Source organism: Loxodonta africana, chromosome 3, assembly GCF_030014295.1.
Source record: "Loxodonta africana isolate mLoxAfr1 chromosome 3, mLoxAfr1.hap2, whole genome shotgun sequence".
Classification (NCBI taxonomy): domain Eukaryota; kingdom Metazoa; phylum Chordata; class Mammalia; order Proboscidea; family Elephantidae; genus Loxodonta; species Loxodonta africana.
In genome coordinates, this window is record NC_087344.1 from 46,117,969 (window position 1) to 46,145,750 (window position 27,782).

The 27,782-nt window shown below is 44.2% G+C and overlaps 2 protein-coding genes across 11 annotated transcripts in view; both read right to left on the reverse strand.

Annotated features, from left to right (window-relative positions):
* EXOSC10 (exosome component 10) overlaps nt 1–4,111 on the reverse strand; it is a 48,045-nt gene extending 43,934 nt beyond the window's left edge. The window contains exon 1 of the mRNA XM_003413470.4: nt 3,966–4,111. Coding sequence (XP_003413518.1) covers nt 3,966–4,076 — 111 coding nt within the window. The 5' untranslated portion in view covers nt 4,077–4,111. The remainder of the gene's footprint in view (nt 1–3,965) is intronic.
* A 3,405-nt stretch (nt 4,112–7,516) lies between these two features.
* MTOR (mechanistic target of rapamycin kinase) overlaps nt 7,517–27,782 on the reverse strand; it is a 144,829-nt gene continuing 124,563 nt past the window's right edge. For 7 of the 10 annotated variants that reach the window (XM_064281270.1, XM_064281273.1, XM_064281269.1 and 4 more), the window contains 20 exons: nt 27,043–27,294; nt 26,275–26,378; nt 25,400–25,496; nt 25,026–25,124; nt 24,592–24,714; nt 24,213–24,395; nt 23,350–23,484; nt 22,964–23,138; nt 21,371–21,506; nt 20,344–20,491; nt 19,599–19,721; nt 18,026–18,108; nt 16,837–16,909; nt 16,280–16,354; nt 15,759–15,894; nt 14,999–15,064; nt 12,257–12,337; nt 11,899–11,979; nt 9,206–9,311; nt 7,517–8,486 (listed from right to left, as the gene is read on the reverse strand). In XM_064281270.1, the coding sequence (XP_064137340.1) occupies nt 8,471–8,486; nt 9,206–9,311; nt 11,899–11,979; nt 12,257–12,337; nt 14,999–15,064; nt 15,759–15,894; nt 16,280–16,354; nt 16,837–16,909; nt 18,026–18,108; nt 19,599–19,721; nt 20,344–20,491; nt 21,371–21,506; nt 22,964–23,138; nt 23,350–23,484; nt 24,213–24,395; nt 24,592–24,714; nt 25,026–25,124; nt 25,400–25,496; nt 26,275–26,378; nt 27,043–27,294 (2,292 nt within the window). In that variant the 3' untranslated portion in view covers nt 7,517–8,470. The other 3 variants (XM_023552065.2, XM_064281274.1, XM_064281277.1) reach the window with 2 other exon arrangements.

Below are 27,782 nucleotides of genomic sequence, written 5' to 3' on the forward strand. Positions count from 1 at the left end.
AGTGTGAGCATGAACTCCACACAATCAGGACCACAGCCAGTGCTCTTGGAACTATTCAGAACCAACTAAGTGGATTAATAACAGCATCTGATATTGGTATTCAAAGGGCAGTGGTGGTTCACTGGGAGAATTCTCACCTTTTATGTGGGGAGAGACTCTGGTTTGATTCCTGGCCGATGCACCTCATGAGAAGCCTCCATGCTTAAGTGGAGGCATACGTGTTGTTATGATATTTTAATAAAGCTTCCAGACTAAGAAGGACTAGGAAGAAAGACCTGGAGAGATCTACTTCCAAATATCAGCCAATGAAAATCCTACGGATCACAACGGTCTGATATGCACAGATCATGGGGATGGCACAGGACCAGGCTGCATTTTGTTGTTGTATGTGGGGCTGCTATGAGTGGTGGGGCCAATTCCACAGCAGCTAACAATAACATTGGTAAATTAGAGTTCAATACCAAAAGCAATCTATACATTTAATGCAATTCCGATCCAAATCCCAAGGACATTCTTTAATGAGATGGAGAAACAAATCACCAACTTCATATGGAAGGGAAAGAGGCCCCGAATAAATAAGGCATTACTGAAAAAGAAGAACAAAGTGGGAGGCCTTACTTTACCTGATTTTAGAACCTATTATACCGCCACAGTAGTCAAAACAGCCTGGCACTGGTACAACAACAGATATATGGACCAATGGAACAGAATTGAGAATCCAGACATAAATCCATCCACATATGAGCAGCTGATATTTGACAAAGGCCCCCAAACAGTTAAATGCGGAAAAGACAGTCTTTTTAACAAATGGTGCTGGCATAACTGGACATCCATCTGCAAAAAAATGAAACAAGACCCATACCTCACTCCATGCACAAAAACTAATTCAAAATGGATCAAAGACCTAAATATAAAATCTAAAACGATAAAGATCATGGAAGAAAAAATAGGGACAATGTTAGGAACCCTAATATATGGCATAAACAGTATACAAAACATTATAAAAGACATAGAAGAAAAACTAGATAACTGGGAGCTCCTAAAAATCAAACACTTATACTCATCCAAAGACTTCATTAGAAGAGTAAAAAGACTACCTACAGACTGGGAAAAAGTTTTTAGCTATGACATTTCTGGTCAGCGCCTCATCTCTAAAATCCACATGATACTGCAAAAACTCAACTGCAAAAAGACAAGTAACCCAATTAAAAAATGGGCAAAAGATATGAATAGACACTTCACTAAAGAAGACATTCAGGTAGCTAACAGAAATATGAGGAAATGTTTACAATCATTAGCCATTAGAGAAATGCAGATCAAAACTACAATGAGATTTCATCTCACTCCAACAAGGCTGGCATTAATCCCAAAAACACAAAACAATAAATGTTGGAGAGGCTGCGGAGAGATTGGAACACTTCTACACTACTAGTGGGAATGTAAAATGGTACAACCACTTTGGAAATCAATTTGGCACTTCCTTAAAAAGCTAGAAGCAGAACTACCATATGATCCAGCAACCCCACTCCTTGGAATATATCCTAGAGAAATAAGAGCCTTTACACGAACAGATATATGCACACCCATGTTTATTGCAGCACTGTTTACAATAGCAAAAAGATGGAAAGAATCAAGGTGCCCATCAATGGATGAACGGATAAATAAATTATGGTATATTCACACACTGGAATACTACACATCGATAAAGAACAGGGAGGAATCTGTGAGACATTTCATAACATGGAGGAACCTGGAAGGCATTATGCTGAGTGAAATTAGTCAGTTGCAAAAGGACAAATACTATATAAGACCACTATTACAAGGACTGAAGAAACAGTTTAAACCGAGAAGAAAACACTCTTTTGTGGTTATGAGAGGGGGAAGGGAGGGAGGGTGGGAGACAAGCATTCACTAATTAGATGGTAGATAAGAATTACTTTCGGTGAAGGGAAAGACAGCACGCAATGCGGGGGAGGTGGGCACAATTGGACTAAACCGAAAGCAAAGAAGTTTCCTGAATAAACTGAATGCTTCAAAGGCCAGTGCAGCAGGGGCAGCGGTCTAGGGACCATGGTTTCAGGGGACATCTAAGTCAAAAGGCATAATAAAATCTATTAAGAAAACATTCTGCATCCCACTTTGAAAACTGGCGTCTGGGGTCTTAAATACTAGCAAGCAGCCAGCTAAGATGCATCAACTGGTCTCAACCCACCTGGATCAAAAGAGAATGAAGAACACCAAGGACACAAGGTAATTATGAGCCCAAGAGACAGAAAGGGCCACATGAACCAGAGACTACATCATCCTGAGACCAGGAGAACTAGATGGTGCCCGGCTACAACCGATGACTGCCCTGACAGGGAAAACAACAGAGAACCCCTAAGGGAGCAGGAGAGCAGTGGGATGCAGACCCCAAATTCTCATAAGACCAGACTTAATGGTCTGACTGAGACTGGAAGGACCCCGGTGGTCATGGCCCCCAGACCTTCTGTTGGCCCAGGACAGGAACCATTCCAGAAGCCAACTCTTCAGACATGGATTGGACTGGACAATGGGTTGGAGAGGGATGCTGGTGAGGACTGAGCTTCTTGGATCAGGTGGACACTTCAGACTATGTTGGCATCCCCTGTCTGGAGGGGAGATGGGAGGGTGGAGGGAGTTAGAAGCTGGCGAAATGGATATGAAAAGAGAGAGTGGAGGGAGAGAGCGGGCTGTCTCTTTAGGGGGAGAGTAATTGGGAGTGTGTAGCAAGGTGTATATCGGTATTCGTGTGAGAGACTGACTTGATTTGTAAACTTTCACTTAAAGCACAATAAAAATTATTAAAAAATTAGAGTTTAAGTGAGGAATTTTGGGGGAATTTTTATTAACTTACATATTATTTTAGTTTTATGGCTGTGTAAGAGCAATGCATAATTTGTTTAAACCTAGTTTCATGTGTGTTCACATTTAAGCTGCATTATACAAATAACTTGAAGACTAAGGTATGCCTGACCCAAGCCACGGTAATTTTCAGTCACATTTTATGCATGTCAAAGCTGGACAATGAATAAGGAAGACAGAAGAATTGACGCCTTTGAATTGTGGTGTTAGCGGAAAATATTGAATATACCACGGGCTGCCGAAAGAACAAACAAATCTGTCTTGGAAGAAGTACAACTAAAATGCTCCTTAGAAGTAAGGATGGTGGACTACGTCTTACATACTTTGGACACGTTGTCAGGAGAGATCAGTCCCTACAGAAGGACATCATGCTTGGTAAAGCAGAGGGTCAGTGAAAAAGAGGAAGACCCTCAAGGAGATGGATTGACACAGTGGCTGCAACAATGGGCTCAAGCCTAAGGACGACTGTGGAATGGCGCAGGACAGGTCAACAACAACGTACAAATAACTTAAATGAACCCTCTCCGTGTTGCTTCGAGGAACTTCCAGTCTAGTTGGAGGCATTAACAGATGTGGTACATCACTTGGAGGAGACTCACAGTAGCTGTATCAGAATACATTTAACGAAAGGCTTGGAAACGATGTGGAGCTCGACCTCAGGAGAGGGAAGCCCATCCCGACTGCAGGAGGCCAGTACGCTGGGCCTGTGTGGGATGCGTAGCAGCCGGACGCTCCGGAGAGTTCGCCGGCGGGGGTAGGGGTTAGGCACGGGCGTGGGGTCTGGGTGGTCGCCGTGCCTAGGAACGGCAGACTGACAGGAAGTCCTGCCCAGGACGCGAAGAGGTCTCTCCACAGGCGGAGCAGGATGGGTCCGAACGGGAGAACGAGGGCTCTGTTTCCGCGTCCAGGACCTCATCGCGGAGGGTGATGCACAAGGGATTGTGCCCAGCGGCGGCAGCGGCCCCTCGACCCCCGCCCTGGGCTCCGCTGTGCCACGCGCGTCCGTATCTGCGGCAGAGTCCGGGCCTGCTTCCTGCCGGCCGCAGGCGACTCCCGGCGCCTCCAAGGCCCCGCGAACTCACCTTGACGAAGCTGTCTGCGTCCGGGAAGCCGGGTAGCACCATCTCCCGGTCGGTTTTGGCCGCACTCGTAGCCAACGGGGCCTTGGGCTCTCTAGGACTGGGAGGCGCCATTTTTGCGGCTGGCACGGCGTTTCTTTTCTCGCGAGAGTGTCTGAGGCCGACGCGACGGGTGCGCACGACGCAAGTGCGACAGCCGTCTTTCGAGGTGGGGTGAGGGGGCGAAGGGGCGAGCTAGGAGTTTGTGTTCCGGTGTCAGCTCTTAGCGCTCCACCTAGGGAACTTTAAATTTTCCTTTAGCTTCGTATAACGTCTTCATAACAACCCTGTGATTAGAATGGGAACTGGAGGACACAAGGATCCTCACATTTAAAGCCAATTTTTTCCCAAGCTCTAGGGAGCTGTGGTGACGGAGTGGTTAAAGCGCTTGGTTTGAGCCCATCTGCCGCTCTGCCGGAGAAAGACGTGGGAGTCCGTTACCATAAATATTTACAGCCTTGTAAACCCTACGGGGCAGTTCTACTCTGATCTATAGGGACGATATGAGTCGGAATGCACTTGACGGTAGTCGGTTTGGTTTTTGGTGTTTACCAGTCTCTGGAACCGTGCCCCCTCGCCCACTTAAGATCTTGGCCCCTGCAATTATCCCTCCTCTCTGTGGCATCTTTTCCTTCGCTACCGATTCATTCCTAGCGACCTACACTTATGCTGAAATGTCTCCCAATTAAAAGGAAAACAAAAAAACTCGACCCCACATGTCCTTCCAGTCACCACCATATTTCTCTTGCCCTTTGTAGGAAAACTGGAAGGAGACGTCTATACGCTCCGGCTGGACTTCCTCATTCGCTAATGCTCTCCCTGAACCCGTCCAGTCAGACACTGTTCACCATCTACACCACTAGAACTATTCTTGTTAAGGCACATAGTGGGGGCTCAATAAGCATTTGTTAAATGAGTAAGTGGCAGAACCCTTGTAGAGTGAGGCACTCAGGACACGGTCTCCAGGAGACTCATAGGGCTGTACTGTTCCTACTAAGAGCATGGGTGGCACACCCTTAGTACAATTCATTTGGCTTAGTAAGTGCTCAATGTGTAAGCTGTTATTGTTATTCAGAATATCCTATACGTAGGATACTTGCTTTTCATTTTTTCCCATTTGGGTACTTCGGGTACAAAGGTACCCTGACAGAACAAAGGCCTAGTTCATTGTAATGATATTTTTGTGCACTTATTTTGTATGGTTTAACTTAATACCAGATGTCAGGCTCTGCTAAGTGCTTTACATGGATTGTCTTATCCTCACAACCTTGTAAGGTAGAACATACTATTATTCACCTTTTCAGATGAGGAAACAAGCATAGAGAGATTAAGTAACTTGTTCTCACACAGCTAGTATGAGGTGGAGTTGAGATTTGAAAGTAGGTAATTTGGGTTGCACTCAACTACTAAGTGAAAGGTTGCCGGTTCGAATCCACCAATGGTGCCGTGGAAGAAAGGCCTGTCGATCTGCTTCTGTAAAGATTACAGCCAAGAAAACCTTATGGAGCAGTCCTACTCTGTAACACACAGGTCACCATGAGTCGGAATTGACCTGACAGTGATTTTTAAAATTTGACACGAGAGCCTCAACTCTAATTTATACCGCCTCTCCAAAAAAATATTTTTTTTTTCTCCATTTTAAGCCCCAGCCTATGGGATCCTAGGGATGGAAGGGTCCTGAAAGTCATTCTTGGCCATATCCCTTCCTCCCTTTACTCAGGGTTCCAAGAAACCATTCAGGATTGATGGGTTAATTAGGCTGTCTTTAAGGCCTCCATCATCTCAACAAAGTCAGAAGGCTTTGCTTAGGCATAAAACCCACTGGATTCACCAAAGATCTTAATCCCAGTGACTCTCATGCTTTAAGGAGTTTGTCTCTGCCACTAATAACCATTTTCCTGAGTCCATTCATTCCCATATCCTTTGTATTTCATAAAAGGTAACATCATTGTAGTCACTTCATCTAGCACCAATGAGGTTAGACATAAATCAGGTGTGGTCTGAGCATGGTAACCACATTTTTTTGACAGCAAAATAGGTGACGTATGGTTTAGGATTGTTATAGAAAATCTAAAATAGAGATGAGACTTCCTGTGTTAAAAATTCTATCTGTACCATGATTGAAATCTAAATTTAACAGAAGAGTCCTCTGTTGTTGTTTGGTGCCGTCCTGTCAGTTCCGACTCATAGTGACCCTATGTACACAAGAACGAAACACTGCCTGGTCCTGCACCATCCTCATAATCGTTGCTATGCTTGAGCCCACTGTTGCAGCTGCTGTGTCAGTCCATCTTGTCGAGGGTCTTTCACTCCTTCACTGATCTTCTAATTGACCAAGCATGATGTCCTCCAGGGACTGGTCCCTCCTGATAACATGTCCAAGGTATGTGAGATGAAGTCTCACCATCCTTGTTTCGAAGGAGCATTCTGGCTGTACTTCTTCCAAGACAGATTTGTTCGTTCTTCTGGCAATCCATGGTATAATTCAATATTTTTTGCCCATACCACAATTCAAAGGTATCAATTTTTTTTTTGATCTCCCTTATTCATTGTCCAGCTTTCCCATGCATATGAGGTGATTGAAAATATCATGGCTTGAGTCAGGCACACCTTGGTCCTCAAAGTGACATCTTTGCTTTTTAACACCTTAAAGAGGTCTTTTGCAGCAGATTTGCCCAATGCAATACATCATTTGATTTCTTGACTGCTGCTTCCATGGGTGTTGATTGTGGATCCAAGTAAAACGAAATCCTTGACAACTTCAGTTTTTTCTCTGTTTATCATATTGCCTATTGATCCAGTTGTGAGGATTTTTGTTTTCTTTATGTTAAGGTGTAATCCATACTGAAGGCTGTAGTCTTTGATTTTCATCAGTAAGTGCCTCAAGTCCTCTTTGCTTTCAGCAAGGTTGTGTCATCTGCATATCACAGGTTATTAATGAGTCTCCTCCAATCCTGATGCCAAGTTCTTCTAACAAACCTTTATGGAGTACCACTGTAGGCGAGATCTTGGCAGATTCTAGGGATACAAAGATGTGGTCTTGTGACCCTCATGCTCCCGCTAACACAGTGGTCAAATACCTGCAATTCATCTGATTCAAATAAATACTTGCCATTCCTGTAAGGTATTGTGCTTTCATGCCTCGGTGCCTTACATTTTCTTTCCTGCTGAGAATGTCCTCACTTGTTCCATCCGACAAATTCCTTTTCATCCTTAAAGACCCATCACAAATATCCTCTTTCCCATGAGGCTTTCCCGGCTAACCTGCTGGAATGGCTCACATTCTGTACATGGCTCTTAGCACTTAGCTGTGGTGGAGTGATCAGTTCACTACTCTGTTATGCTGTCCTAACCTCTGGCCTGGAAACATGCTGAAGAAAGAGACCATGTCATGTACATCCTGTGTCTTTCTTGGTCCCTAGTACCAAGTGCTTAATGAAAGTTGAATGCTGAAGGAATAAATGCCTCCTTTTTGAACTGACTAATAATTATGAATAAAAAGTCACCCATATACATGTTTTTAAAATTCTCATGTCATTTATTGGCACAAAAATTATTCAGGTACAACATGGTGTCTAGACATGGCTACACTTTATACTTTGTGCATTTAGTTTAATATTTATTTTGCTCATAATTCCCAACATGTACTAGACCTTCCCTCTATGTTCAGCACCTGCGTGACAGCATTTGTTCCCCAAGCCCTTGCTCTAAACGTGGAGCATTCAGACCTCACTGAAAGTCGCCCAGGACCATGCTGGGGTGGGCCACCTCACTACACTGTGATCTCTGCTGTGCGTCTGCTCAGCCAAGGCTGCCCAGCAATCGGAATAAGCTCCCCTCCTAGCAAGTCAGGTCTTGGGTTCAGGTCTTGGGTTGACATGTGTAAGTCGCAGCATCACTGGGTCAGGCAGAAGACAGACCTCTCCCCCCATTTTGGCCCATCCTGAAAACACTGCTGCTGCTGTCCACGGACGCGTGAGGTAATGGGATGAAGAAGGTAATGATCTCTGCTTCTCCTAGCTCCTTACAGTCCAGAATCCTAATGTGTCTCCTCCACGACCTGAGGCTTCTTGACTGCGCGGAGTTTGCGGTATCTGTGCTGAGAGGAACGAGTAGGTCATTCTTCTATCAGCAAACACTTATGAGTTCTCTTGTGAGTTCGGTCAAAACCCGTATTTCTAAAGTTATGGATCTTCTGTTCCCCCAAGTCAATGGCTTGATTTATGTGATGTCACCATGTTTCACTGTCCTGGGAACCAAATCAAGCCTTGTGTTTCTGAGAATATATTCTTCAACAGCAGCTAGAAAGTTGGCCCAAACCAACTTGTAATGTACAGTAGTTCTTTTCATTTACATTTCTAAATATTTAACAAAGTCAAACTTTCTGACCATGGTTTCAGTTTAGTGGAAGCATATACCAAAGTACAAAAGCCTCAAGGGAAATGCTGTGGGCATGTCTGGGCCTCCAGTTACCAGAAAGGACACCTAAGAAGACAGACAGAAAAGGAATATTTTAATAATCTGAGCTTCTTCAAAGCTTTACACACACACATTGAAAACGGAAAGACAAAGGTCTGAGAACCCCTGGGCTGCTCCCTGAGATCTCCCACCACTAATTGTGTGGGACACACTCATTATTCCAATCAAGGGCTGATGCCTGTCAGGTCCCAGAAGGACACCTCCCCACTGCCCTTTCCCTCCCATCTCTACCTTCAGGCATGCCTCCGGCAATTAATCAAAGCAGAGCTCAGAGTGGTCCTTGAAGTTACAATCCCAGATCATAAATCTGTCTTTTCATCTCCTTCTCTGTCACTGTTCTGATTTCTTTTTCTTTACCCTTCCTGTATCTGAACTGACAGCAAGAACACAAAAAGAACCCTTCTCAAAAAAAAAAAAAAAAAAAGCCTCAATTACTATCCTAAATCATTTCTCTTAATGTAATTTAATTTCACTGTTTGCCTTTCAAATATGCATCCATATTCCTCCGTTTTTGAATGTTCTAATGTCGTGTCTGCTGAAATTGAAGTAAGAACTCCTTTTTAGCACCATGAGCACACACAGTGAAGAGAAACATTAAAGAGACTGGGATTGTCATTGCCCTTTGTGGAGATTCACAGTATTTTTCTTTGCTATCCTGGATTTGGGGCACAGGGTGGGGTCCTGATTGCTTACTTTAACACCGGTACTTTGAGATGTCCACTCACCATCCAATATAGCACTGGCAGAGGTTTTCATGGGATGTTGCTTGTTTGATGAGCAGCTCAACTTGGATTGGAACATCCAAAGTTTCATCATGAGAGAAGTCTCGACCTAGGACACAAGATAAAACATTTTATCTGCACCTGGTTCTCAACTCACTCCTTGTCACCTGTTTGGTCTAAATGTCTATGCAGCCCATATCAGTTAATTTTCATACATGAGTATGAAGGATAGACGATAGCTGGGTTTAAAACTTCACCCCTAAGCCTTCTGCTCTTAATACAGACTTGGTCCAAAGGTGGTTAGTCCTGCAGCTGGCTAGGTTCAGAAGTGGCAAAGATCTGACCAATGGATTTATGAAGATTACCTTCCTCTGTTCCCAAATCACCTCTGAATGGAGTAAGTGGACAAGAAACCCTCTTCTGTTTTAATCCTACTGGCCTCCATGTTTGAATCTTTACTCCTACAGGACAGCTTGCTTCCATTATAAATTCATAATCTCCAACCTCAAACGAGCATTCAGCATCACCTGGCAAATTTACAATGTTTCTCTGGTTGGCCTGCCTTTCCATCTCCACAAGGATAATTTAAGTCCTCCACTCTCCCCAAATATCCAAAACAACCTCCCCCTTTCTGGCTCTCAGCAGATGTTCTCCCCTCCTACTTTACAAAGGTAACTAGCCCACTAAACTGCCAGCTTTTGAGCCCTGATGATGTGTAAGTGGAAACCCTGGTGGCGTAGTGGTTAAGAGCTATGGCTGCGAACCAAAAGGTTGGCAGTTTGAATCTACCAGGCACTCCTTGGAAACTCTATGGGGCAGTTCTACTCTGTCCTATAGGGTCGCTATGAATCGGAATCGACTTGATGGCAGCTGGTTTGGTAGTGGTTTGATGTGTAAAGTGGTGTTCCAGGTGCTCAACTCTCTCCACAGTTACTCTCTCTTCTTCCCCCCATCATCCTGGGAGAGCACACCCACCTCCTAGTTAAGGCTAAGCCTCCCCCATGCTTTGGATCCCATACTCTCCTGCCTTCCTAGGGTCCTTATAGTATTGATTACACTTTCACTCATATCTTCAAGCCCTCCCTCTCAACTGGATCCTTCTGGCTGTTTTTTTAAAACACGCTCCTCTCTCCCATTAAGGAAAAAAAAAAAAAAAAAAAGTCTCTCATTCAGCCACTCAGCCTTTTCCAGCAACTATCCTCTCCCCTCCCAAGCATGGCCAAACTTCTTTTAGAGTTTTTAACCTTGTCTCCAATCCCTCAGTTCTCTCTCCCTCACTCTGCAATCTCTTCAGTTACTGCAGTCTGGCTGCCAGGCTCATCACAGCTCTCCCCAAGGTTACCAGCAACCTGGGGCCATCCATGACCTCTCCCTGCCCCTCGTGCCTCATCATTAACCCTTTTGATTTTATCTCCTAAAGACCTCTTGGCTCCATACATGTGTCTCCTCCTGACTACCACCACCTAGTTTAATCAGCTACCCTGTCTTGCCTGGACAATGGCAGGAACCTCTTGGGTATATTTGCCTGCCTCTCTCTAAACCATTCTCCACACAGCAGCCAGAGCAGGCAGAGTTTCACAACATAAAGCTGCTCAGGCCCTCCAACCCCAATCTTGCTTAAAACCCTTCAGTAGCTTCCCACTGCCCTTAGAATAAAGGGTAAAGACATAAGGTCCTGTAATGGTGTGGCTGTGGCCTACTCAGAGTCAAAAATTTTGCCCTGCACTCTTTCCATCTGCTTCCTCTGTTCCAGTCAGACTAGCCTTCCTTTGGACTCTTCATCTTCTACGTTCTCTCTTACCACAGGGCCCTTGCATACGCTATTTCCTCTGCCAGATACAATCTACCCCTAATTAACTCCTATTTCAGATTTTAGTTTACGAATTGTTGTTTCCTTAAGGAAGTTTTTCCTGGGCCCCCTAAACTAAATTAAACCTCCTGATCATAGGCATTACGGCCTCATGTCCCTCTCTTCCACTGAATACACTGTTGCCCTTTAGACCGTGAGCCCCGTGAACTGTTTTTACCAACACTGTTCCTTCAGCATCTAGCACTTGGAGGTACTCAACACATATCTTGACTACAAAACTCAGGTGTCTGGCCCACATGCTAAGTGCTTTGCATTCCACGTCTCATCTGGTCCTCACCCTCCTCTGCAGATGAAGAGACAGAGGCTCAGCTGTCACATAGGAAGTAAACAGTGGAGCTGGGGTCTCTGGCCTCTCTGACACCAGCTCTCCACATCACTCCATCTCTCTCTCAGAAGTAAGATGATCAATGCAAGATGCCTCCTTTTCACAACTATGCATTTTTCCCCTTCTGTTCTCTCGACTCCATAACCTACCAAAGTCTAGACAGGCAATGAGTTGTGGTGGTCAGATTTGCTCTAAAATCAAGTCATGATGATAAAAAACACTTTCCTGCAATTGGGTGATTTTGGACCCAATAGAACTTTACTTATCTCTATAAAAATGAAATTAGAGTAATCCTAAATAATGTCGTTATTGGTCATCAGAAAGAAGAATCAGAGAGGGGCCTTATGTGATGGCCTCAGAGAAACTCCAACTAGCTGAATGGGAGTTAGAGTTCAGGCACCAACACCATTGGACACGGGGCTGACCACCCACTGCTCAAGGAAGGGGAAAGTCTCTTGCAGACTTTATGTTCCTGTTAAACAAACACATGCACACACTCACCAGTGAGCTTATCTCGAACCCTGTTAATTATCTGAATGGCTTTCTTATTTAGGGCCTCTGGTTTCACCAAACCGTCTCCAACTAGAATACACAAAAGTAGAATTAACAGTGAGAACTGGATCATCGCAACAGGTCAATGGATGCCCCTGTTTTTCTCATTCACTTTTGCAAGTGTTGAGCAATCCTTCCTCTGTGTCTATCTCTTTGTTCTCAGAATATAATGAGAAATTCACAGAATCTTTTCTGCTCAAAGGCAGTTTTGTTGCTTCATCTTACCAATCTCCTCCCATGGTACAACACAGTTGCTATTTTCTTAATGAGACTGTCATTGGTGCAACTCCTCAGAAGTTGGACTTACTGAAAGAATGAATAGATTCTGGTACTGTGGTTCCCGTTTTCTTATGGGCTGGTTCCCCAAGCTCCACACCGTCCAAAATTTCTAGAAAAAAAAAAAAAATCAATTAGCAGAAATTAAAACACCAAGAAGCCACTGTTTACATGATATTCCCTTTAATCCTTGCTCCACTTACCTCAAATGGGGAAGGAAAGAGGAAGCATTACGTTACTCTAGGTATTTACAACTTTTTAAATCTGCAAAGCCATTTTCAAATTTGAGTTATTATTGTTGAAAAGTATGGTACATATCAGGATTGAAACAAGAATTCTCAAGCAACTAGCATTAATAAAAAAGCAGCTGCCTGGAACCAACGTCACGAAAATATTTGTGTATAAATTTTTTCAATGGCAAACTAATATGCTCTTGAAACTTCCACCTAAACCACAATAAAATGTTCAAAACAAAAAAGAAGCAGTTGTTATGTGGACTATCACTCATGGTGACCCCATGTGTGTCAGGGTAGAATTGTGCTCCACAGGGTTTTCAACAGCTGTGATCTTTCAGACGAAGATCACAGCCCTTTCTTCCAAGGTGCCTCTGAGTGGACTCAAACTTTTAATCTTTTGGTTAGCAGCCAAGAGTACTAATCGTTTGTACCAACCAGGGTCTCCTAAACTCCTTGATGACAACCACAACAACAGCACTAATAAGATGTTCTGACATAGAGAATAGGAGCATGGGTCAAAGACCTGTTGATAAAACTTGCTTGGTTTGACAAAAACTGATGACAAAGACAATTAGCTTTACAGTGTGTTACACACATGACTGAAGTGTTATTCTTTGTAGGAATTTATACATCAGTATCTGGGTAGAAAAAATCCCCAAGTTTTAGGATCACCCTCCACTGATTATGGCCTTCAGCAGAGAAGGACATGGAAGCAGAATGATGAAGTTATTTAAAAATTGCCCTTGTATACCACAGACCTTCAAAGGAAAGCTAGTGATAATAACAATTTGATTAATGACTCTCTGGAACTTGACTTTTAAACCACATTATAAAAACAACCTGGCCCACCATCATCTGGTACCACTCTACACACCATAGGAGAGTATAGGAGTCACCCTATCACTTATTAAAGACTTATTCATGAAGCAGACCCTGAGAATTAGACCAATAAGCTTCAGCATCCTTTGGATGAGACTAGTCATCTGCACAAGGTAACTCAGAGAGTGTGGCAAATATGGGCCTGGGTGAGTTGTTGCTGTTGTTAGGTGCCATTGAGTTGGTGAACTGGTTCTGACTCATAGCAACCCTGTAGGACAGAGCAGAACTGCCCCACAGGGTTTCCAAGGAGTGGTTGATGGATTCTAATTGCTGACCTTTTTGATTAGCAGCTGTAGCACTTAACCACTGCACCACCAGGGCTCCCGAGTGGGTTAGGCAGTCACAAATACTGTCAAGCATCCAGGGTAGAGGCCACACATGTTTGTCATGATACTCTCACCCAGCGCCAGGATGCCAGGCATGTTTATAAATGATACTCTCACCCAGCGCCAGGATGTCAAGGCATGTTTATCATGATACTCTCACCCAGCGCCAGGATGCCAGGCATGTTTATAAATGATACTCTCACCCAGCGCCAGGATGCCAGGCATGTTTATAAATGATACTCTCACCCAGCGCCAGGATGCCAGGCGTGTTTATCATGATACTCTCACCCAGGGCCAGGATGCCAGGCATGTTTATCACGATACTCTCACCCAGCGCCAGGATGCCAGGCATGTTTATCATGATACTCTCACCCAGTGCCAGGATACCAGGCATGTCTATAAATGATACTCTCACCCAGTGCCGGGATGCCAGGCATGTCTATCAATGATACTCCCACCCAGCGCCAGGATGCCAGGCATGTTTATAAATGATACTCTCACCCAGCGCCAGGATGCCAGGCATGTTTATCACGATACTCTCACCCAGCGCCAGGATGCCAGGCATGTTTATCATGATACTCTCACCCAGCGCCAGGATGCCAGGCATGTTTATAAATGATACTCTCACCCAATGCCCTGATTTCTTACAGGGTACACTCTTTTCCTTTCTACCCACCCAGATTCTATCCATCCAATGAGGCTCACCTTAAACTTCACCAACCCAAGAGCTTTCTTAACTACAGTTCAGAGCGATTTCTTTCTCTGAATTCCCACAGCCCTTCTATTCCAACCAAACCACATGGTGCTCGATGACACAGGTAGAACATACTCTTCTTATTGTTACATGGATATTTTTGTTAATTTTATAATGTGATTCTGTGCCTCTTTAAGGTAACCTCGGTTAGCTCACATTTTCTTTTTGCATCCTTAAACAGTTATTTGGCTTACCAAAGTAAATATTTGTAGAGAACATGCACTTTCTTACACTCCAACAGAAGTTCCCGAAGTGTGAACTGTGTAGGATATTATTAGATGTTATGAGGGGGGAAAAAAAGGAAACCTGGTGGCGCAGTGGTTAACTGCACAGCTGCTAACTGAAAGGTCAGCAGCTACTCCACAGAGGAAAAATGTGGCAGTCTGTGTAAAGTGACAGGATCTCTGGAAAACTATCACTGTTTATAATCTCTAGAAAAACATGTGCACTTCCTTCACATTCCGTATTGACTGCTGCTTTAAGTCATGAGTCCTAATGACAATAACAAACCTCACCCTGTTCTAGAAACACTCAAGACAAATGGACAGAAGCTGCAGTCTCCCATGGGGTACACCCACCTACTGACTGGCTGGCAGAGTAGGAATCTGTCCTTGTTCGGGATCGCTTGTTGCCTTTGGTATTCGCTAGGGAAATAAATAATAGGAGTATTAAAAAAAAGGGCCTCAAATATTGAGTTGAAAAAACTTAAGTTGATATATTTTCTTACAATAACAAAAATATAATTTTCCCAAAAGCTATGCCTACTAAGAGAGAACCAAAAATATATTATTCACAAGTGGAAGGTATTAGCATGGGTAACCCAATCCAGAGGAACATGCTATGTCACTGATTTGGATTTAGACAATATAATACAGATAGTATAGGGTGGAAGTATGACTTAATTGCACTGAATTAGAAGGCTCTTGTTAGGAAATTTCCTTTAAGGAGGCAGAAACAAAGGGTAGATTTTGAAATTACTGTCCCAGATCACAACTGTTTTTATTTCCTATCAAAATTCCAGCTGGTCACACTCTGCATGAAACCCAAACAAACAAAAATCACTTGTATACTTATTTTATCCTCCAAAATATTTTAATTAATATCTACATTGATAGAGGGTTTTCTGTTCTAGTTAATAAAAATACTCAAAATTCACTCTGGCCAGTAGAATTGCTCAGTGAAAATATAATTCAATAGCTCAATAGTATATCTCAGACTCCAGGCTTGAAAGCGGCTAGGCTAATGACATGTAGCATGTGGGATAGTCCTAATTTGTGAGGGTGGTGGATTGGCGATGGATCTGTCAACCCCAGCTCCCACACCCTTGATAATACTCACTGTCCATCAGCCTCCAGTTCAGCAAGGGGTCATAGACGAAGGCTTCCAGCACAGCCATGACACTATCCTTGTGTTCCCGGAGCACTTCCATCACCGTGTGGCATGTGATTCTGTAGTTGCCATCCAGGCCAGTAACCTGCAGAAGGGACAGAGCCACCAACCCAGGAGCGATTGACTCAGGCCCCCTGATGTTTTCACGACCAAAAGCAAGTCGAGAGGGTGTGTCGCCCTCACTGAGGAAGTAGCCACAGGCCATTTCTGAGCTATCAGGCTGGGATGTGTCAGGAGCAAGATGTCAGGTCAGGACTGCGGTACATACGAAACAAAGGTCAGATGCGAAGAGTGGTTAGGGCTATTAAAGATGTCTACGACAATGGCAAATAATAGGAAACCATTACAGAAATAACATGCGCTGTCTTGGGAACCACTGAGAGCCTAACACGCAAGCCTGTCTTTGTTAGAGAGGGTCTTAATTTGCATTGGCCCCACTCCATAAGAGCTTGTTCCCAATATCCACTCACCTCCATTGCATTGGTCAACATTCTTGTTAGTCTAAATGGAATCTTCTCCGGGAATTTCTCCCTGGTCATAGCAACCTACAGTGTCACAGTGGAAAAAAAAAAATGAAAGCCACTGGTTAGATCGTTTTAATGAAAGCCTCATGAAAGCAGATGGCTTTCCTCTGTATCACCAACACTGACTTCAATTATAGCATATAAATGAAGTAGCTCAAGTTTAGAGAGGGAGGGACTTCTCACAGGTGTTTGAAAGATGACTGAAAAAAGAAGGGCGTATGTGCCTAGGCCTTCTCCTAACAGGCACTGTGGAAGATGAAGAACTCCACTCAGAGAGGGTGTGATCAGCAGCCCTTGCCATACGGAGGGTGACAGTCCAGCTAAAGCAAGTGCCAAAGAGCAGCGGTTTCATTTCTTAGACTGACTTTCTTCTGTCTTGGTAGGAGAGGCAGCGGTAAGGATAATGTATTTTGGGCTTAAGTTTGCCTAAACTGTCAGAGAAGGCTGACAAGCGATCATCTGGGAAGGTGAGCTTTCCATGGTGTTCTAGAACATGTGTTCACCTCAAAGCAGTCCCCAAAGTCAATGTGCAGGATCTTCCCACTCAGCCGGTCGAGCATCAGGTTAGATGGGTGCCTTTGAGAAGTAAAAGAGAGAACCAGGGAGGGATTAACAGAGCAGTACTTACGAATAAGTCAACAAGCCTGTGATACGCTAGGCCAGGGGGTCAGCAAACTACAGCCCTCAGGCCAAATCCAGCCCACCACCTGCTTTAGTAAATAAAGTTTTATTGGAACACAGTTATGTTTGCTTATGTATGGTCCATGGCTTCATCTATGCTACAAAACAGAGTCGAATAGCTGTGTCAGAGACCATATGGCCCACAAGCCTAAAATACTTTTTATTTGGCCCTTTACAGAGAATGTTTGCTGACCTATACTCTAGGCCCAAAATGAGGATTTATCTATGTGGTGTTGCTCTGTGACATTCATAATAATTAGCTCTCTGAGGTCTTTGGTCACATGATAAATAGCTTTCTGGCAGTGCTGGCATCTCAGAGTGAGAAGGCTCTATCACTGCTACTCAGCAGCTCTCACAGGGTTTTGTCTCCTGGAGCCCCTGAGCCAATCCAGGCACGATACCTGGCTTTTGCCAACAGACATTCTGCTCCTCTTCCTGGCTAGTTTTATTATTATTTATTTATTATTATTTTTGTGGGATAAAATTATTTTTATTCCCAAAGAATTGCATGACACATGATCCTATGAGAAAAATAGGAGACATCAGAGAATTATTTTTCTTAAGTTCTTTTGTGTCAATTTCAGAACATTCCTAAATTACTTTTTCTGCCCGTACATTTGGATGAAATTTATTATGCAAAAATACCAGAAGAATCTACTTGGGTTGGTTTCAATTAAAGAAATGGAATTATTCATCTTAACAGAGTGGTGATTGATAAATGTTTACTGAATGAATAAAATCAATCAGATTTAATAGGGTTTTTTTTTTTTTTAATGGAGAAAGTAGTACCCTTGAACTATGGTTTTCCTTCTCTCTAGTTTGCTGTATTGTTCTGTTGGCACGGATAATAAATAGGTGACTAAAGCTGATGCTGCAAAAGAAGTCTAAAGTACAAAAGACAAATATGTATTCACCAAATGGTCATAAACCTTACTGGAAAACAAAATAAAACCATTCAAAAAAACTACAATGGAAAAAGAAGACTAAAAGAAACGAACTGAATTTGCTCACCTATCTCCCAGGCCCAAAATATATCCAACCATTGACATGACTGCTAAAGAGCGGGTATAATTGGTTCTTCGGTCAAACCACACCTAGAACACAGGTGCACATGTGAAACAAGGCTCTGAAAACTTTAACTGGTTTCAACATAATTATACCCAAATCAGCTGTTTTCTTATATTCCATCAATAGCCCGCTAGGACGTATGGTGAAATGAAGCTCTCGTTCACAATTACAATAATAATAAACTGTGCCTAGGGATATAGGATTGCTATAAGTCGGAATCGACTCGACGGCACTGGGTAGGGATAAATTCAATTAGAAATGTGCAGGACTTAGATGAATATATAAATTAAACTTTGCTTAGAAACATAACCCAAACCAAACCAAACCAAACCCACTGCTGTTGAGTTGATTCCGACTCATAGCAATCCTAAAGGACAGAGTACAACTGCCCAATAGCGTTTCCAAGGAGCACCTGGCAGATTCGAACTGCGGACCTCTTGGTTAGCAGCTGTAGCACTTAGCCACTATGCCACCAGGGTTTCCTAGAAACATAAAGACCTGAGTAAATTAAAAGATATTCACTTAAGATTGTAAAGATGTGAGTTCCTCCCAAATTATTTGATACATTTAATGTCACTCCAATAAAAATTCAATGGTAGAGTTTTGGGGAACTTGACAAAATCACCCTAAAATTCATCTGGAAGAAAAAAAATACGGAAATAGCCAATGAGATGAGGCTTGTAGTAATAGTATGGTACTTGAGGAGAAACAGTTAGAAAGATCAATGAAAGGAATAGAAGCCCTAGAAAGAAATCCAACGGCACAGAAGAATTTGGCATATAATAAAAACGGGATCTTTTCAACAGTAGGGAAAGGATGGATTATTTGGTAAATAGTGTGGTGTTGGCTAATCATCTTGAAAATAATCAAGTTATGTCCTAAGCTTCAAATGTAAGTCCCTGGGTGAAGCAAATGGTTAAGCACTTGACTACAAACTGAAAGGTTCGTAGTTCAAACCCACCCAGAGGAGGCTCAGAAGACAGGCCAGGGGATCTGCTTCCAAAAGGTCACAGCCTTGAAAACCCTATGGAGCAGTTCTACTCTGCACACATTGAGTTGCCATGAGTTGGAATCAACTCGATGGCAGCTAACAACAAGCTTAAAATAAATTCCAATTTGGGTTAAGGATATAAATGTAAAAAGTGAAATCTCTTAATTAGTAAAAGAAAATATAGACAAAAAGATATGTAATCTTGAGGTGGAGAGAGTCTTTCTAAACATAAAGCCAAAGGCAGTAACTTAAAGAAAAGGATTAAAAATCCGATACCATCTAGCTTAAATGGAATCGACTCAACGGCAATACGTTTGGTCTTTGGTTATCCTTAATATATAAAGAGCTATAAAGAGCTCAAATAAACTCCTAAATCTAAGTCTGCTAAATTGAATGGTTCACCCATTTATCTTTTGTTATAAGAGACCGTATATAATCTACAGCTAATCAACCAAAAGGGGTCCAGCATGCGCCCATGAACAAACGTGAAAGCTATCCCAAAGGGGATGCAAAGAGAGTAGGAACCTCTGAACTGGGGCTCTTCAGCCACAGCAGCTTGGCCAGGTCGTCCCCGGCGGTGTTGTTGACAGCGTGTTCGAACACCTCCACCTTCTGCATCAGAGTCAAGTGGTCATAGTCTGGAGCCATCTACATCAGGATACACCATGTGTATAAGAGAGCAGCTAAGACAATCCAGCTCAAGTCCAGAAGAAACACGGTCCAGATAGAACTGGGTTCTAATTTCCTCACCCACCCAAAAGAAGAAAGGAAATAAGAACACTTCAAAAGGGAAAACTGAGTGGCCACTCTGAACTTACGACCATAAGAACTTCCAGGGCGTAAGGGTAAAACATTGGGCTCTCACCTCAGTACAAGCCCACTGGTGTGAAGGAGAGCAATGGAGGCTTCAAGGTTTTGGTTAATAAGCAATTTTCTTTCTTATCACTTACATATCTACTAAACATTATTTCCCCATATAGCCACTGCTCTGACGGCACTGGGTTCTGTATACATTACGGGTTCAGGAAATATACGTCCAGTCTCAACTAAGATGATGAAGAATCAACTTCTGGGCTTTAGGGTCTCTTAGAGACAGCTATCTGCTTTAGATCTTACTTTATTAAACCCTCTTCAATGGTGAATTCTCTCAAATAGATTTGTCAGTGACTGACACACACACAAAAAGTAGAAAAGCAGCTCTGTGTGGATTCCTGGAGTTTTGTCTCCGCGACACTAAAAGCGTGGTAGGGTTGGAAGCCTCATCACATACCCGCAACATGATGCGATGCTCAATGTTGAGGAGGATCTTCTTTTTCTCCCTGTAGTCCCGGATGAGGGCATGCAGCGTGTCACAGTGGGGGACCCAGCCGATTAGGCCCGAGTTGGTTGATAAGGGGATGACGGCATATCTCTGGATACTGGCGCCCACAGAAAGGCAGGGTTATTGTATATTAAACAGAGTATACTTTTGATTGCTCATGGTGCCATGCGAACTATTTTTCATGACCCCTTGCAGTGTTGTTGTGAGGTGCGTAACGAGGGGCCTTCGTGAGGGCACTATGTGCAGGACAGAACATCACACAAAGACAGAGTGTGTTGACAGTACAGAAGCAGCATCAGGCTCCTCAACTTACCTAACACACGAATTGCTTTGGGGCAACAGTCAAGCGATTGTTTCTAACACATAGATAAGATACCTCCCAGATGAATACTCATATTCCTGACAGAAAGGACCCTGGGTGGCACAAGCGGTCAACGCACCTGGCTGCTAACCGAAAGGTCAGAGGTTTGTGATCACCCAGACGCACCTTGGAAGAAAGGTCTGGTGATCTACTTCTTTTCAGTGAAAAGAAAAAAAAAAAAAAACAGCCGTTGAAAACCCTATGGAACACAGTTCTACTCTGACACACATGGGGTCGCCAGGATTCAGGGTTGACTTGATGGCACCCAGGATTCGGAACTGACTTGAGGGCAATGTTTTTTTTTTAACAGAGTACTGAGGGTAGGAAAAGTTTTGTCAGGCTTTAAGCCCACAAGGCGTTAAACACATCAAATCTGCAGGCTCTCCAGTCTAATAGCACAAATTGTTTCATTCTGGACCCTCCAGATGTTCTTAAAGGCATTTCACTAAAAATTCTGGAGAATTTTCCTTTTTGTGTTTGACACTGATGACTTCCTGCCAGGTATACTGTTTTCTAACTTATTGGGTAAAGGTATATCACTACATAGTAGGACAGATATAGGAAAAAACTGGAAGCCTTCTCAAATCATTGCTCTCTTTACAGCATTCTGAATACCTGAGGTTTTTCCGGAGAGAGGTTGGGTCATTGGCCAGCAAGGTGTTAACCAGGCCAAAGAGCTGCATCACTCGCTCATCTTGCCGTAGGTCTTCATGGCCCTTCAGGAGGAAAACAAACTCGTGCCCATTGCTGCCTGTGAGCAACAGTAGAAGCAGTTAGTGTAGATCAGAGGGTCTTGGATTCTTTAGTTGTTAGATCACTGCTGTATTCAACAGATTCTACGGACCACATTCCACTGCTGTCCAGTCGATTTTGACTCATAGTGACCCTATAGGAACTCCTCACAGACCACATATACCTTACCTAATCCCATTTTCTCTATAAAAAGACAAAAACACTCCCAAGACTGGCCTTGCTTTTGATGGTCTCCCAATGAGATATTGTTCAAATTAAAAAAATAAAACATAGAAAACCTATATTTTTGAGGACCAGGAATCTCTGCATAGATATCATCATCATCATCATCACCATCATCTGTCTCCCCCTCAGATCCACTCTCTACCCTTCTGTCCTGCTCCAACCGATGAGCCTGGCTGCTACAGACAATCCACATGGGCTCCCTGCTGGGCTTGGCCAAAGAGCGAGCGGCAATGCAGGAGGTCAAAGGGCGAGAAGAGGGAAAGGTCAGTGTATTCCCCAACAACTCGTCTGGCCCAGTTCTGAAAGTAGCTGCATCTTCCTATCTGGGTTGACAGCCCCTCCTTCAGGGTTACAATCACTAATTTCTCCTTGCCCTTCAGGCCTGGCAGGTACAGTGAGGGCTAGGTAATAGCTTCTCAGTGTTGCTTGTTCCTGGGTGCTTTCCGTTGGTTCTCTGAACTCTGCTCACATCTCTGAAAGCAGTTCCTTCGTTGAACTCTCTTTAATGAGACACTGATGAAAACCTGACACACATTTTAGTATTAGAAGACACCAGCCTTTGGAGGGACAATCACCTGTGAGCCACGGTTAAGATGTATTGGTGTTGGTATATAACCGCTGCATTTAAAAAAACACATGGCATTACCAGAGAGTGTGAGAGACCTCACGGTGCCACCGGAGTATGCAGGCCTACCGAACCATCCCAGACAGTAACCCTCTATGCTAAGGAGAATGTTAGAGGCGGTTTGCTTAGCAAACCTCACTGTGAGAATTTCTCACTCATTTCTACTTCAGTTTATTAATTTTACATAATTATTTTCCAAAAAGAGAGATAGCGATGATAAAAAAGAGGCTCTTTCTTCATTGTAGCTTGTCACCCTCCCCGTTTGCATCCAGATGCCTTGTTGTTAGTCTCCTCAGTTCCTCCAACACCTGCCCACCACAATCAACTCTCCACATTACATGCCTTTATGATCACTTCCACCTGTTTTTACACATTATCATTATGTTTCACTTAAACAAGCACAATGATATGAACAAATTCCAAGTCTTGGGAGGCTGTAATGAAGGGAAATGCACTTGTCTTCTATTTCTCTCTCAGTAAACATGCGGGAGACGGAGCACATGAAAGATTAGTGTGAACAGCAGGCAGCCATTTCAGAAGGGGAGGGGACACTCAGCTAGGGTGGGAGGGAGAAGCAGGTGGCATAAGTGCGCCATGGTCCTTACCCATAAGTGTCAACTTCCGGGGCCTCTGCTTGGATGTGATGACTTGCAAAGACGGTGCTATGGACTGAATGCGAATGATCGGCTGGTTGGGGTCATACGTTCCTGGCACAGCCAATTCAAGGTCCCGGCACATCAGAAGTTTTGGGGAGACGTACTGCAGCTCTAAGGATGTAAGCTGAGAATAATTGCCACAGGATTTAGTTTTCTGCCTCCTGGGAGGAATTTAAAGTTAATTTAAGTATTTTTTCAATGGAGGGCGAAGAGCAATTACTTGTCCCAAAGTCTGAACGTAGGAGTGAAACCAGATGCCTCTAAATGAGTGTTAGAAGGTTCACAGATAGGGAAGCAGAAGGGACTCTAATGCCACTTTACCCTGAGGTGCCTACCTGAGGCAGTTGCTTTGAGATTCGTCTGAACACATGATAATAGAGGTCCCAGGCTTGGGTGAGGTCCTTGACATTGCCTGATTTCATGTACTTCCTGCACCACTCTTGGGCCTCCATTAAATCTCGACCATATGCCTGAGAGGGAAGCAAGGGAAATCTGAAAATCATCAAGGTGTCCACTAAGCCACAGGCCAAATCCCCAAGCACATAAAGAAATTCCTTAGGAACAGACTATGACTGGAAGCAACTGGCAAAGGATTAGTTAGCGTGAAGCTTTACAGTTCTCTAATCCTGGAACTTCTGAATCAATAAACTTGTTGTGACTCATAGCAACCCTATAGGACAGAGTAGAACTGCCCCATAGGGTTTTCAAGGCAGTAATGTTTATGGAAGCAGACTGCCGTATCTTTCTCTTGCAGGGTGGCTGGTGGGTTTGAATCGCTGACCTTTTGGTCAGCAGCAGAACACTTAACCACTGTGCCACCAGGGCTCCATTCTGAATCATCAGGGTGCCTTATTAGGTAAAGTAAGGTGATTCAACATCCCCTGCCCCCGCCCACAGCCTTGAAAACCTCAAGGATCAGTTACACGATGCACATATGGGGTCACCACGAGTTGGAATCGATTGGCAACAAACAACACCAAGGCTAGAGGAGAGATGAGATGATTTCTGGAGGTCTCTTGTGGTTTTCCAGTTAAATTTTAGGAGGGTTCTTATAGCTTAATGCCAATTAAATTTCTGATGTTTTTGTAATCAGTGACCTCTGTTGGAGCATATTTTATTAAAGTTGGTAGAGAGGCTAGAGGAATGGAGTCTAACAAAGGCTCTGGGTAATGTCATCTAGGTTTTTTTTATTCCATACCTGATTAAAGGATGTTTCCTTCAGCGTCTGGGGCCCCCGTTCCATCATAGCATGCAGGGGCTCCAGCACCTCAAACATGCCTTTCACGTTCCTCTCCCCAAAGTACAAGCGAGACGCTTCTTCCAGGCCTTCGTGCCACATCTCATGCCAGAGGATGGCCACTCGAATCAGCTCCTCACTCACCTGGGTCAGAGGGGAAGAAGAGAAGCACCAGGGATAAGCAAACACAGACACGTCTCTCTTGTAGAAATAGGAGGTACTCTTTCTGGCAGCCAGAGAGAGCATGTAGCACGGTCTTGAGGAAGAAAAAAAAAAATCTCACTCGCGACCTCTGGGAAGGTGACTGCTGTCAGGGAGGTCCCGCCTGGGCTCAACTCACCATCATGGCCTGCTGTACCAGGGTGTTACTGTGTTCACACATGTTCTTCAGAATCTTGTTGGCTGCATTGTGACGGGCTGTGGTGGTTGACTTAGATGCCACAGTCAGGGGGTAGATGAGGGCCTAGAGCAAATACGAAGGGGATATTTGTAGACAGATGTGTGAAAGGAAGTCTAGCACTCACTGTAGGGGGGATGACAAAAGAAATGAGGAGTATGATATTAACACCCAGGAAGAGGACTGCTCAATCTTGTAGGGAATGGCCTTCCCTTCAAGGCCACTGGGACTACTGGCTGGGCAGATCCTCCTGGGCGCAGGATAGAACCTTGGCTCCCAGTCACTGCACTTGTGTTTCTAAAGCAGCTTTAGGAAAGGCTGGACACCACACAAAAGGTCAGTGGTTAGGAGAGTCCTGGCCCAGGGTCTCCACATACCTGGGGGTGATATCGCCCAATGTCAGTGAGAAGCTGGTGAATGAGACGTCCAACCAAGGGCCTGGGTGTATCAATTCTCGCAATGAGCTGAGGTATAACCTGGTATTCACAAAGATACAGTACGTAGCATATGAGATAGAAACAACACGAATTACTCTGGACAAAGACCAGCTCTTGTAACCTGTTTTGGTTGATGCTGTTAGGTTCTGAAATGGTTCATTCCCTTCTATTCTCTAAAAGAAACTAAAGAGAATATGGAGTTTTGACCTCGTGCCCCCCTACTTCCTTACCCATGTATGACACGGGCTACCATGCTACTCTGAACACTGCATGACTCCAGGAAGAGGGAGCAGAGGGAAGCTGACCCTCCTTACCTGTAACCAAGTATCAATCTGGATTGCTTTCACCCCTTCCACTAAAGCTTCATTTACATCTGGCCAGTGACCATAATCAAACCATAAAGTGAGGACTCTGGAAAAGAAAAAATGAGAAAGTCACAGAAAATTTAGTTTCCCAGTGTTTGTTTATTTGTGTTTCATCCTTAAGGCTCTTGAGGAGAATTGGCAGGGATATGAATCAGTGGTTCCCAAATGTGTTGGTCTCTGAGCTACTTGGGAGTGGGTAGGTGGTGATGACTGGCAGTGCTCTTGACTAAGCACCATGAGGATCGTCCTACTTGAAAGATTATTTCATTCCAGATAAAGTAGAGGGATCACCAAGGTATGAACTCAGATATCTAACAGATGAGCCCATGGATAACCCTTTGAGAACCACAGATGTTTGCACATATACAAAGAGTCACCCTTAGAACCTGGCAACACAAAACCTGGCACTTGGCCCTCTAGAGATCCCCAAGCAAAGGAGGAGGCTGCCCTTGTCACTTATAACCTCTGGACTGACTGGTTTGTACCATTTATTTAGACCTCAAAAGCTGCTTCTAAGAGCTAAAGGGATTTCAGAAATACTGTGAGACAGACGGATTTATTATTCTCCTACACAATAAATCACACACAGAGTTCTTGTTCAACTTCTCCTCCTTTATCTTGCACATTTCATCCAGAGAGGTGGGGCCTGGTCAGCTGTTGTTACTCCTCAAACTGCAGCTCAAAGAAACGCCCATACGTTGATTGGGTACACTGACCGGTCGGAGGGACAGTGATGAAGGGGAGTGAAGAAGAACTTTATGTGTAACTTCTGTGTTCTGCCATTAATACGGCCTACCAGGGTTTCACCTCCCCTTCTCTGATACCTGAGTGTATCCTGGAGGTTGTTGCCTCGTGACAAAGAGATAGAACGGAAGAAGCCCTGGACGGCAGGGACAGTGTACATCAAGAGGGTCTTGGACAAATCCTGCTGGAACAAACACATGTTGGTGACACTTTTGCTTCAGCTTTCTCATCTATAAAATGGGCTAACAGCAGGCTAATAGCACCTACTTCACAGGGTGGTTGTGGCGGTTAAATCAGTTCAGTATAAAAAGCCTCAGGTCAGTGCCTAGCGCATAGTAAGCACTCAATAAATGGTAACTGTGTCCCTGCTGTTACTGTCTCGGACTGACTTCCTCAATAGTCAGACAGAGATGGGGCCGAGGCTCTAAACATGCTAATTTTGGGGCCTGCCAGCTGCCCCAGTGCATTCTGAATTGACAGCCCAAAGGGAGGTAGAATGGGAGAGGAAAAGGCAAAGCAGATCCCGGCAGGCCCACTCAGTGTGGAGCTGCACATGTGCACGGCCACCCCTACACAGGTGCAGTGCACTAAGAGAATGAGCTCACTCACAAGGGAAACACTCGAGGAACTTGTTCTTCAGCGTGGGGGCTATGTTGGCTCACAAAACACAAATATATACACAAACACTGTCTCGAGCAATGCTGGGTGGCAAATAAGCAGTGTTTTCCAGTCTCATTTGGCACTTGAGAGTAAAGCCTTGAGTTCTTTAAGCTTAACAAATATTCCACTTCTCAGAGAGCCTGGCACCTGGGCCAGTTTCTAATGGCAGAAGAGGGAGGGAAGGGTACCTCAGTGACCTTCTTCTGCAGGGGAGACGGGGTAGGGCTGTTCTCAGTGCTCTCGGCCTCACTCTCACTGTTGCTGCCCTCGGTGCTGGTGGCAGTGGCAGTGGCAGTGGCTGCCATGGTGGCAGCAGTGGTGGTATTGGTGATGTTGGCCCCGCTGGTGTGACGCAGTTTCTTCTTCTCATCACGGGCTTGGTTCTGGTGTTTGTAGTGTAGCACAGCTTCAAAGTTCATCACTGCCCACGCGTGCCAGGCCTGGGGAGGGGGAAGGGAGAGGGTCAAAGACAGACAAAGGGGCTGTAACAAACAGCAGCATGAGTTGACTTGGAGGAGCATAAGGGCAAAGCTGAGGGAGAACTCTATGACTGCCTTTTTTCCTCAGTGATCAGTACAGTAAAACCTCATTTAAATTAAACACTCAGGAATGGGGCGTTTTACTAATTCAAAGTATTTCATTTTGAGGAGTACTGACTATATAAGTTAAGTGCTCTGTTGGGAGGTGAACATCAAGAGGTGCAAGGCATGGTCCTTGCCTCAGGGAATTTTATAATCTGGTGGGGGAGTTCACTTGCAAACCTAAAGACCTAAACAGTACACAAGGCAGAATGAGACTGGGGCAATAAGAGGTGGGCAATGAGAATACTGAGCAGGAAGTTTTCTACCGCGGACGAGGACTGGGAAAGTTTCACGTAGAGGAGGGATTTAGAGTGGGTCTTGCTTGGATGGGGCAAGGAGGGCACAAC